Source organism: Carcharodon carcharias, chromosome 17 (genome assembly GCF_017639515.1).
Source record: "Carcharodon carcharias isolate sCarCar2 chromosome 17, sCarCar2.pri, whole genome shotgun sequence".
Classification (NCBI taxonomy): Eukaryota; Metazoa; Chordata; class Chondrichthyes; order Lamniformes; family Lamnidae; genus Carcharodon; species Carcharodon carcharias.
Genome location: NC_054483.1, coordinates 75,373,548 through 75,386,937, shown reverse-complemented (window position 1 = coordinate 75,386,937; position 13,390 = coordinate 75,373,548). Strand labels below are relative to the sequence as shown.

Genomic DNA, 13,390 nt, shown 5'->3' with positions numbered 1-13,390 from the left:
AGCTCCCACAACACTCAAGGAGCTTGACACCATCCAGGACAAAGCAGCCCACTTGATTTGCACCCCATCCACCACATTTAACATTCAATCCCTCCACCATCAATGCATAGTGGAACAGTGTGTACAATGTACAAGGTATACTGCAGCAAATCACCACAGCACAGGGGCTGAGACACCTGCCTTTATCTTGTGCAGAAAGATTTCACATCTGAGTGACAAGAACACTGCTCATTAGAACAAGGAGACATAGGCAGGGAGACATTCTTGGGAGTTTATTGACAATAGTGTATGTACAAGTGATTAGCACCTGTGCCCAGGCTGTGCAACCAATTCTTCTTAACTCTCCTAACCTGCCGCTACATCTTGTTGCTCCCCAGACATCCACAGCAGAGGTGGAGGTAGCCTGCTTACTGTGACGCCCTGTCAGTGATGACCTTGGTGGACGTCCTCTGGAGGGCCTGGACTTAGAGGGCCCCGGCCTGCTTCCAGGGTCCTGCTGTTTGTCGGTGGCACCCTCCTCAGCCTGTGGAGCTGGAGCTGCTGAGGTGGATGAGCCAGACGCTCCCAGAGTCACCTGAATGGATGGCCCCAGAGAGTGCACCTGCTGATCCTCCTTCCCACCGGTTCTCAAGGGCCCCAGGCTGACCATTTGAGGAGCAGGGGTAACTGGAGTGAGATCGAGCTGCCTGGCACCTCTCGCATACACACTGATGGAAGCCAACTATGCCATCACAGTGATGGAGTTGAGTCTGCACAACTGTGCAGAAGCGATGACCTGGACCAAGGTCTCCATGGTGGCTGCCAACCTACCAGTGTTGACCTCGGTGTGTTGGCATGTCGGTGCTATCATCTCAGAGTGAAGGTGGAGGGACTCCCCCACCATGCCTTGCAACCTAAGGAATACAGCAGACATCCCTTCCTGATGTTCCCCAGTTTGCCTTTGCAGCTCCAGCAACTGTAACATGACCGACTCCAGTGGCTTGTTGCCTGACTTGGACTCAGCAAATTTCCAGCCTCCAGCAGTCCCCTGGGAAGTCCCTGCCGTCACCTGCTGTGGATCAGACAATGCGACGTGTTCACCAGATTGTGATCCTGAGGCTAATCTAAAGCTAGGTCCCACTGAGGTGTGTGTCTCAGCACTGGTGGAGAGCGTGGGTGAGTGCTGTGATGGGTCTTCAAGGAAGGTGCCTTCAGATTCCTCTTCAGAGGTTTCTTCAGGACTTGATTGGAGGCATTGGGTCATGGACACTGTCAGCTGTTTCCCAGATGTGCCTGCAGAAGCAAGGGGAGATAATTAGTGCATGGCAGTGGCCTGTGAAACAGGAAACATTACTCATGGCATGGTTGTCTGATGGATGTTGCACTGCTGGATCCTCAGTTGGTAGAGCATCACCGACCTCACAGGACCAGTCCAGATCATCACCAGGCAGCTGGATGGCTCTGTTTTCAAAGTCCCTGATGACCTTGATTTCAGGCATTCCTCCACCAGTCCCTATTGTTATGTGCCACCTTGTCCTGCATGAATTGTGATGGAGAAAGTGTAGGCAAGATGCCTGCCAGGCCAGATAATAACTATGTCTGGCATGTGTGGGTGGTGAGTGGTCCTGTGGATGAGATGAGGACAATGTCAGTGAGTGTGAGAGAGTGTATGGTGATGCCTCTTGAACTGGCAGTGAGTGAAGGCCCTGTGGATGTGTGATGGGTTTGTGAGTGTGTGAGTTGACAGTGATGAGAAGAGCAACTTACCCTAGCAAAATGGAGGAGATCATTCATCCTCTTGTGGCACTGGGTGGCTGTCCTCTTTTGAAGGGCATTAGCGCTGACCACCACTGCTACCGCCTCCCAAGCATGGTTAGTCACGCCGCTGCCCATCCTACAGCCAGAGCAGGGGATAGGGGACATCCCAGCGGAAATCCACAGCATCCAAAAGGCGTTCCAGTGACGCATCACTAAACCTGGGGGCTGCAGTCTTTTTGCCTTTCATGGACATCTTCCCTGCAGCACTCGTGGGCTAGGGGCACTGAGATGTGTGCGCGTGGCTGGGCTTTTAAAACGGCGCCCAGTGTATTGAAGCAGCGAGGTGATGGCGGGTGGGCAAATGTGTGCCTGCCCACCATGGAAACGGTGTGTTTCCCAGGAATGCATAAATAATGTGGCGAGTTTGGGACGATGTGGAGTGAAAACTGCTACCACACTTAGTGGAAATCTGGGGCAATTCTGCCCGTTGACGTAGTGGTAATGTCACTGGAATAGTAGTCCAGAGGCCCAGGCTAATGGCTCATGGCAGCTGGTAGAACTTAAATTCAATTAATAAAATCTGGAATTAGAAGCTAGTCTCAGGAATAGCGACCCATGAAACCATTGTCGATTGCCCTAAAAACCCATCTAGTTCACTAATGTCCTTTAGGGAAGGAAATCTGCCGTTCTTACTTGTCCTGGCCTACAAGTGACTCCAGACCAACAGCAATGTTTCTGACTCTTCACTGCCCTCTGAGATGGCCCAGCACTCATTTCAAGGGCGGTTAGGGATGGGTAGCAAATGCTGGCCTTGTCAATGACACACACATCCATGAAAGAATACACCTTCAGAAGGGCAATTAGAGATAGCCAATTAATTCTGGATTAGCCAGCAACACCCATATCCCATGAAGGAATAAACAAGTCTGTGCATTGCTCTTCAGTTGCTTGTAGGAGCCTTCCATTTTCAATTTCAACTGTTGTAAAATAATTATTCTCTTTCTCCATTTTGGTTATATCCCTCTAATCTTCCTTCAGTAACCTCCTTCAGCAAGTTCTCATGCCTTTGAGGATGACCAGTCCTACCCTGTTGCCTTTTCTTGATGGTATTCACTGTCAATCTTTCCTCCTCCCCCATCCTGAGAATTCTTCATTGATCTTGTGTTCTCTCCAACTGACCAACTTCACCCATCTTCAGAACCACATTTCATGGCTTTCTAGTCTTTGGATGTCCACTTTTCTCAACCTCCATTTCCACCCTGAACAGCAAGGCACTCCAAATCACAGTCCTGGTAACTTTTCTTAAGATCTCTACTTTCAGGGCATTGTGGCAAATTACACAATTAGATGGTGCTGAAAGGGCAGCACTAATGCACAGGCCTATCATTTTCTTTGCTTCAAATAGACAACGGTGATTTTTAAGTACCCAATTTCACTTTGCTGCTCATTATTAGTGAAAATTGTAACACTTGTATTTACATTGGGCCAGACTTTACTGTGGCTGATGAACTTGCCCATGTCCATTTAATGTACTGGATGTTGCTGTAAATTAAAGACTCAAACAGTAAGGCACTCTCTACAAGGAATCTGGGACTTGTATGAACAGGGCAAGCAACTGTGTATCTCTGTAACTAATCAGATTTAAGCATGGCTAATGGACGATGCAGAGTGATCCCGGAAGTGACAGTTAAAATATTTTACTCAATGACAAATCAGGCAAGGATGCTAAATATAAAGGGAAAGAAAGATTGGATTAAGAGAGACGGTGAGAGATAAAAGAGACAGAAGTACATTTTTAAAAAATCAACAAATGTTAACATCTGCTGGAATTACACGTCACACTTGTAAAATTAATTTTCAGCTCAAGACAGGTAGATTGGTAGTAATTAAGATTTAGCACATTAACAGAGGTACTCAGACTGAAATGGACAAGCCCTAACTTTCTGTGGTGGCTTTAGCCTTTATCTATGATGCAAGTGTTGGAAATTCCTGCTGTCCAATACATTTGAATGGGGAGCCAGACGGTGAAATGCCATTTTCAAGCTGTTTATGGAGGAGTGGTAATTTCAGACAGCTAGATTTTCTAGATTTACATGTTTAAACAAGTGTCTGCTTTTGCCTAAATTTGCTGACAGGTTTGTGCATAGATAACTGTTAGCCCCATGCTTATTTTTTTACAGTAAATTTTAGCCTATCATGTCTTTTACAGCAAATTACCCCTTAAGCATTTGACAAATTTCTTCTTAAAATGCATTGACTATCATTATGTAATAAAGCACTAGCCCTTTCTGTACCGGTAACATTCTCCAACCAACAATAATACTGATCAGTTAATCTGTTTTTGAAGGCGATGGTTAGATTGGAAATGTCGGCCAAGACATCAGATTTGCCAGGTCCAATCACTAGTCCTGGACCCATAATTGCACACATTGAAACTAAAAAGTGAAGACTAAAACTATTCAGTTGTTGACTGGATACACAAAGAGTTGAGAAAATTGGAACAAAAATTAAAAGGAAAATGTTTCCTTAGAAGAGTGAATTATGAGAATATTCATTCAAAATGCTTAAAAAGTGTGTTATCCTTGTATAAAATCAAATACTTATATGCAAATCTATCAACTCTAATTGCAAACTCTCAACATTATCAAATAATTACATTTTTCCAGTTATGAAGATATACTTTTGTTATCTTAATTTACTCTGATACCCGTTTACATCTGAGCTAGTCAGTTCACCCAGCGTAATGTATGTTTAAGGGAGTAGGTGAAGACCTTTAATTAAAAATGGAACAGATCTGCACTAAAGGGTCACACTAAGGTTTGCACAAGGAGTCGAGGTATTTTAATCTTTTTTGGATAATATCAGATCAATACATCCCATTTTACCAAGGCTGCATCTCACATAAGACAAACGCAGATTTTCTTATAAGTGGATGTTGCAATTACTTTTTTTTAAACTATTCATGTGATGCTGATTTAAAATAGAATCCTTTATACAATAGTTTTCCCTAAATTGCATTTGCATGGACAATTTGTTTCTTGGTTTCACACAGAAAAGGTTCTGCTTAAATTCTAAAATTGAATTTTGAGCAGGATTAACAACACTCCAGGGACGACTTTTAATAGTGACAGATGAACTTATGTAGAACAGCAAACAAGATCTGCCTGACCTAAACTGCAAACTTTTGTGTTTTACACTACTCCTCAAAAAGGCTCCCCCCCCCACCCCCTGTTATTAAAAATAGATCCACATCCTGTAAGCTGAAATTTTCAGAAAATAAACTGTCATTTTGAAAAAGATCATTCTGTTTTTCTTCTGATTGAAAGTTCATTGCAGAAAAATTGTAGGAAAATCCTGCCTGCATTACAGTTCATCCCTCACCTGTGGTGCTACTTGGAATGAGGTAAAAGATGTACAGTCACACTTTAGAAGAGCTCAACACAGAAACTGGTTAACTAGAAATAAGCAGTATCTATTAAAGACATTTATTAGTTTAGTACTTTTTTGAAACATTAAACAAAAACAAAAATTGGACTGGCCTTGAAAACAGGCACATGGATCTCAATGTGGGAACACCCCATGCCCGTAGGTTCCATTGCAAGCTTTCTTCTGCCTGTCAATTAAAATTATTGTAGCGTACAGCTTGTGCAGAGGACTCAAAACCGTGGGAGACTAGCATGTTATGTCTTGCCGGAATAACTTAGAGGGGGCCTGCATTGTGACAGGTGCTAGATGTCATTATAAAGTGATTTTGGTGTAAGGAACACTCAATAATGGCAGGAAATAGCAGAGAGGGGCTCCAAGATTTTCCGATGCAGCACTGGAGGCCTTGGTGCAGAATCTGGAGAACACTATAGATGTCATCAATCCACAGGGAGTCAGGATACTGGATATTAACTTGGATGTTACATTGTATAAGGCTCCACAGCAGCTGCATGTTGAGGGGGGCGGAATACTTCACAGTTGTGATACATTTCAAAGTTGACATGAGACACCGGCAAAGCGATGTGCTTGCAGTCCAATGGCACCCAAAGCATAGGAAATCTCGGGAAGCCGGGTTCTCATGCTGCCTGCTTCTGTTTGAGAAGAAAGAATTAAATATATTCAACTCCCACATAATACAAAGTTTCAGTGACCACCCTTAAGCAAAAGTAGATGCCAAACTGATAGGTATTGCAAATATTGCCTGCTCCATCCTGGAAGGAGCCAACTACAGAAAGATTCTTTGCCACAGCCACTGGCAATATTATTCTAACCCTGCTCTGAGATTGTGGTTGTGACCACAGTAGGTGGCAGATTTCAGAAAGGATAGCCTTAGTCAAATGGAGAAGTCTGACACCCTGAGATTCAGGGAGGAGAATTGCTCCCTGAAGACCCTGAGCATCTTTGCCCTCTTGCTGAGGGCTCTTCTTCCCTTCCTCTTCCTCCTTCCAGCAGCTTGTCCTGTTCTGTTTGGACTCCACCTATTCTCTCAGCCATATTGTATTCCAAAGGGAATGTCGACTAGTGCACTCATACCTGAGAGCAAGTGGTTTGTGCAGAGTCTTTGACAAAGTCTTTCAACATGTACCATAGCACTCCCTGTAGGCTTCAACAACTTTAAACTGCTCTGGAAACCACCAAACGTTTCTACAATCACAGCAAGAGCCAGTCAAAAACAATTAGCGAGTAACCTGAAAATAGTTGGTGATCCCTTTAAGTAGCGCAGGGGGGTGTCCTTCCTTCTGCAGGGAGTGTGTTCAGCTGTGTGAGGTTAAGGGTTGAGCTCCAAAATAGTGATGCTGGCATCAAATCAGTGTTACATGTTGCTGGACTTCAGGATCTGCCAAACTCTGCATCCTCCCAGTGGGTGCTTCCTTCTTGCGTGCAAATGCCCTCATCAAAAATAGCGTTCAGTGTGGCTGACATCAGAAGGGTGTACATGCACTGCAGATGCCATTTTAGCAGAAAAATAGCACTCATAGTTCCAAAATAATGGATGCTAAGGAGCCAAATTTCAACATTTTTTTATTTACGTAAGAATACTTCTCACTGATCTCACAGGTTTTGTTTCTCCTTTCTTCCCCAACAATATTTTTCAAGTATCAGCGATTTTACTGCATCTTTAAAGATACTGCAGGCAAGGAACTATTTTTTCAAATAAATGTGTATTTTCATTTATCCCAGTTTTTAGATCCCTGGTCTCTTTAGACTTTAACCCAACCATTCACTGAAGGTCAACTGGAAATGTGGGAGCAATAAGCTCATATGGTTAATGAGGGATAAAGAGCATGAGAGTGCAGCCTTCTGCTGTTGTGGAATGATCATTTTAAGAAGCCCAACCAGGTGTATTGAAATTAATTTCTTGAGGAAATAAAGCTTAGTGAAATCTAACTGGATTACTCTACCATTAAAGTTACTGGGTTACCATGTTAAAAAAATGTTGACAGGTATATTTATTTTATAGCTGGCAGTACTGGGAATAGCTTAAAAGATAGTCCAAGAAGCTGTGGCTGAAAGGCTTTCAACTGATAGAAATGTTCAAATCAATAAAAACTCCAGGCGATTGGAGCACAGCCATTGTTAATCCAGCAACTGGTGTACATTAAGGCAGGAATGCACTGCAATGATTGTCTTGTATAATATAAGTGTTTCTTTGGGACAGAACTTCATCCATTTGGCTCACCAGATTGTGCTTACTGATGCAGAGATTTAGCGCATAGCGACACACCTCAGTTGCCTTAGAAGGATACAACAGCATCCACAGGAATAGGAATTTAACTTTTACCCAACCAAATACTTCAGGATTTATTTTTACTTATTGAGCAGGATGTTTACCTTGTCAGGTGGGCCCAGGAGCAGCCGCGAAACTGACCACTGCCTGCGATCAGGCCCCAATCGTGACTTCACGATTAATGGCCAACCAGCGTGCATTGCGCTGCAACGTTCAGCACTGCCTGTGTGCGGTTATGGGGGGAGGAGGAAGTCGCAGCATGCGCACGGGTGCATTCACAGAAAGCTCCCTGAAGGCACAGAGTGGCCTCAGGGAGCTGAAGATTTTCAACATTAAGAATAAACAATTGAAAAATAAGGAAAACGTGTCCCCTCATGAGCAGGGACATGTTAAAAATGAGTTTAAAAAATTTTTTTTTTAATCACTGTTGGAAACCTCATCCCACGCTGCCGCCTCTTGCGCACCCGCCGAGCGAAATATCGAGAGCGCATGATGACATTTGGACGCTAGACCAACATCATCGTGCACTATTTTTCTCCCCTTCAGGTCAGGAACATGCCCACCCAATGAGGGAAAGATTCTGTCCATTATTCTCAATGGGTAGCCTTTTTGTTGAGAGATTAGTTAAGAGGAACGGGCACCTGATTTGGGAGTAATGGGATGATCAGCGTCACGGAATGAACCCAAATCTATTTGATCTTTACATCATTAGTTATTCAATGGTCTGTCCTTGTTGAGATTCTGCAACTAAAATGGAGAAGCATTGGTCCTCAATGTGCTCACTTTCTACAGACCAGACATTACAGAGCACATCAAAAGCAGGCTCATAGTGCGTTGATGACATATCCTTTTTGCAGTGAGAGAAGTCTTCTCACCAGTATTTTTTATAAAGTAATTATATTCTCCTCCAACTCTATAACCATTTCAGAACTCATGCCTATCACTCCCTGATAGCTTTGCCATTCACACAACACTGAAATGTCGTCTGTCCCAGCAGTGGTGAATACACAGCGAGTGTCCTGGAAGAGGTATAGTCTTTTAAAAAATTGATTGCAATTTGGATAGAGGTGTCAACCTAACAGACAGCATCCTGATTCCACAGGAGTATGAGAATATATATAGCTTCTAAAAGTAATTGGCAGGATCTCCATTTAGTTTTTTAATAAACTCTACTATTAAATGGAATCCATGGAAGAATATGTTAGGCGTATCATAGCTAATATCTAAAGATAATTAGGACATTATTTGGTACAATTGGCAGAAGAATGTGGACAACTGCAATAAAAAAACTCATTTTACAAGTAAATGAAAGAGAGTACAGTGCAGGTTCATAAACTGCCACTATTAGTTCATATTTACTTTCTGATTAGCATCTAATGGAAATATATATTCTGCAATGTCATGTTGACACAAATGACCTACAGTGGATTCAAATATAAAGTGCAACAGAGCATATTGTCCCATTTTCTATCATAAAACAAAACACTGGTTTACTTAATGTAACCATAAAAATACTTACATTAATTAAATCTAAGCTTCTGATTAACTAAACCACATTCATTTATTCATGGTAAGACCAATTGAAAATTTTCAGGATACAGGAAAACAATTAAAACTAATCCAACACTTTTAACTGTCAAACAGAAAGCAAGAATAATTACTTCAAATAAATGACAAAGTGCTGAACCATCTAAAGTATTGATAACACAGGGGAGATGGTGGTGTAATGATAATGAGACTGGACTAGCAATCCAGGGGCCCAGGCTAATGCTCTGGTTCGAATCCCAGCACAGCAGCTGATGGAATTTAAATTCACTCAATGAAAACTGGTCATGAAATTATCATTGATTGTTGTAAAAACCCATCTGTTCCCACTAATGTTCTCTAGGGACATCCTTACCTGGTCTGGCCTATGTGACTCCAGATTCACAGCAATGTGGTTGATTCTTAACTGCCCTCTGAAATGGCGTAGCAGGTTTCTCTCAGCTCAAGGGGCCAATTGTTTGTAATGTTTCTTTGATTGTATTGAAGTACCTCAGAGTGCAACAAGATCTAGGTAGAAAACTTGAATACCATTGCACTTTCTGTGATGACCATTTTGAAATGTCAGTAATGATCCTTTGATTGTATTGAAGCACCTCAGGGTGCAACATGATCTATGTAGAACACTTGAAAATTATTATACTTTCTGTGATGGTCATTTTGAAATATTTTGTAATGTTCTTCCAGATATTTTATGAATAAGGTACATTTTTGCAAACAAAAAATTAGGGATGGGCAACAAGTGCTGGCCTTGGCAGCAACACTCACATCCTATGAAAGAATACATTTATTAAAAGTCTGTTTTGTGCTGGAATAGGATTTCTATTAAAGTATTCAACTCTAGCCCCATGCTTTAATTCGGTCACTGTCCATATTCCGTGATAAAACTTTGTAAATCATTCAGGCCAAGTTTTACTTAACACTGATAATTTATTAAGTGAATGACAAAGTATAGTACTGCTTTAGTAACTACAGCAATTTCTGCTAGAGTGACCAGCCTTTCAAAAAAAGTGTTTTATACCTTACATTTTGTCATTTTAACCACTTACCAAAAAATGTGCATTTCATTAAAAGTCAGTGAACTTTATGGTAAGGCCCCACCCCGGCCTCAATGTTTCCCCCCAGCGGCAGCAGCCAGAATCGTTCTTCACAAACCTCTACCTTCCTCTCCCACAAGGATCGCCACACACAGGCCAGGATGAAAGCCACTTCATCCTTTCAGGTGTCACTTTTTACCTCTGAGTTTGAAGGTTGTGAGTTCTAGCTCCAGTCCAGAATACTATGCCCTGTCTGGTCACATTCTGGGCCTGGAAAAAGTTCAGAGATGTGCCACTAGATTAATAATATTGCTTAAACCATTTAGCTGTCATGGTAGGCTCAGGAAGCTGAATTCCTTTACTCTGGAAAAGCATAGGCTTCAGAAAGACTCACTTGAAGTTATACAAAATAATGAAGGGACTAGACTGTTTACATGTGGAGTTATTAATTATTTGAATTAGCTAAACTAGGGAGAACGAGGGAGCATGTGTGCAAGTTACATAATCATAGCACTAGGTTAGGTGTCAGACACCTTCTTTTACACAGTGGGTCGTTGGCCTTTGAAATAAGTTGCTGACTCATGCAGATTCACAACCAATATTCAAAAGTGAGTTAGACAACCTCCTAGCTTGAAATTGTTGCACACAAAAGGTAGGTGCTATGGTGGTGATGAATCTCATGGCCATGGTTATCTCTGAGAACTGATTTTTGATCATCTTCAGAAATCCTCTTTGAATTAGCTTAGGGCTTTAATAAAAAACAATCCTGAATAGGACAGATGTAATGGACTTGCAGGTGTATATCAGTCTGTCTTTGTGCTATGTTCTCACTCTCCTTTGAGAATTTGTTTTTTTTTGTATCACAGATGCATTGGTTGGTGCCTTTATTGGCATTATCTTTGCCTACCTTGCCTACAGACAACATTATCCATCACTGAATCACACAGAATGCCACAAACCACATGTCTGCCTCATGGTTCAGGTATCAGCTGAACAGGAAGAAGCCTCCACTCCAGACAAAGCTACCAGCCTGGCTCTACAGGGATTAAATGAAGGCCCTGTATGACTATACTTCTGACATGGACAATTATTCCTTCTAACATTCCGCATAAATCAAAACAAAATCTATTTAAAGAAACAAATTTAAAAATCCATTCTATATCACTATCATGTACTTTCATCCTTCATATGTGCACTCGAAAGCAAACTTTGAAAGTAAAATAGGTTGTTACAAAAGTGACATGCATGTATGCCATCTGAGATAAGAAATTCATTTTCAAAAGGTTATCAGATATTAAACAATGGCAAAGTGCATTAATTGCATAGCAAATCAGAAAAATGGTTTTGAATGAAAAGTAATTACAGTGTAAGATTGAAGTAGCAGAATGGTTTTTGCACAAAATTGGAAAGAAAATGGTTTAATTAAATATAATTACAGTGTGGACAGTATGAAGAGATCATGTATAAAGTCTTGATTAAAATGTAATTAAAATCTTTGATGGATGCAGTGAAATTAATATTGTGAAATGATTATAGAAGGTTGCATTGGGGATGTAATTGCAAATGACAAAGTGAGATAGAAGTACTAATCTGAAAAACTGTATTGAAATTTCATTTTTCTAGGCTGGACTTATGTGGTATTGTTCATTAAACTTGAAATTGTTCAAAAATGTGTTTTTTTGCATACATTTTTCATCAGTTGTTTTATCAAGCTATAATAGTATTTTGTCTTAAAGTTGAAAGTTTGATTTAATATTGTTTGACTTTAGATGTCACCTAACTGCCCTATACTACCTGATGTATATGTATTGCCTGGTCTTTTACCTTTTGTGAACACAACATGCAAGTATTGTGGACTACTTTTTAACCTCTTTTTAGCTATTTAGATCTCACTTCTGAGATTAATCTTCAACTTCTAGACAAGATAATGGAGCTAAATTTGATAGCCCCCAAAAGCAGGTGCAGGTATTCCGATGGGCAATTAAGACCCACACTTAAGCTTGGTCTAAATAGCCAAGTGGTTATGGTACTGGGCTTGTAACCCCAAGATCAAGAGTTCAAATCTCACCATGGCAAACTATGAAACAATGTAACTTCATCTGAAACAGATGGAAATGTGTTTGTACTTGAAAGAGTTACAGGCAGCACAACAACTTTGCATTGCCTGCTTATTTGAATGATCTCTGTGTGCAACCAGTACTAAATGGGTTGGACACATCAGTAGGAGACAAATATTACAGCTAAACTGCTAACCTCTTAAAGGGTAGGGGGGGAAGGGTGAATTGTACCTGGAGCAGACACTTGGAGTTGTGGTTGAAAGGAATCTAACCTGGGAAAGAGTGAGGAATGGCACAACAGGGGAGAGAAGTTTTTCAGACATTCCACTGGGGGTCTTGGTGGAGGAATTAGAAAGGAGAGGTGTCCTGTGTCTCCAGAAGGGGAGGAAGCCCTCCAGACACACACTCAAAAGGCAGTGGAAGTAAGTAGTCATAGAAGTCAACTGCATGAACCAAGCCTCAAAAAATCTGGGGCAGCATTTTCCGGTCGGCGAGCAGGAGCGGGGCCCACTCGCCGATGCACAAAATGACGCAGCGTGACGTCACCCCGCATCACTTGGATTCTCAGCTCGGCAGGCACATGGCCGAGTCGGCTGCACACCCACCGACCTGTCACTGACCTATTAAAGCCATTAAAAAAGTAACTAAAATGATTAATGGACCTGCCCATCCAAACTTAAGGTTGACGGGCAGGCGAAGAGTCCAGGCAGCCTTCTGAAAAAGCATGAAACCTCATCCATGGGCGGGAGAAGGTTTCATGAGGGACTTAAAATGTTCAGAAAATTTATAAATAACAGTAATGGACATGTCCCAGCTCATGTGACAGTGCCACATGAGGGGACATGTCAGGAAAATTTTTTCTTATCTTTAATAAATTTGTAAAAGTTCAATCGATCTCCCTGAGCCAGCACTCTGCCTCAGGGAGACCTGTGCGCTCTTCCGTGCGCATGCATGAAGGAGCGCACAGACCTGCTCAGGCAATCCCCACCATCCACCGCTACCCCCCCCCCCCAACCCCCGCTTTCCTTACAGGGAGCACAAATCGCTTCCAGGTGGACGTCATGCTGGGCAGACCTTAATTGGCCCGCCCATATAAAACGGCAGTGCTTCCCCGATTGGGGGTGCCGATTGGGAACTCACCCACTCACGGCCGCTCCGGCACAACCCCCACAACGGGGGGGAAAATGCTGCCCCTGGAGAGAATGTTGCAAGCAGATCAATGACTTCAATGACCAATAAGGTCAGTGAATGCATTTTCAAATGTCATATTCTACCAACTGCACCACTAGCCTCAGACATTGCTC

At 42.1% G+C, this 13,390-nt stretch overlaps 1 protein-coding gene across 1 annotated transcript in view; it reads left to right on the top strand.

Moving 5' to 3' along the window:
* plpp4 (phospholipid phosphatase 4) overlaps positions 1-11,699 on the top strand; it is a 261,325-nt gene extending 249,626 nt beyond the window's left edge. Inside the window, exon 7 of the mRNA XM_041209895.1 lies at positions 10,896-11,699. Within this exon, the coding sequence (XP_041065829.1) occupies positions 10,896-11,095 (200 nt within the window). The 3' untranslated portion in view covers positions 11,096-11,699. The remainder of the gene's footprint in view (positions 1-10,895) is intronic.
* Positions 11,700-13,390: the final 1,691 nt, after the last annotated feature.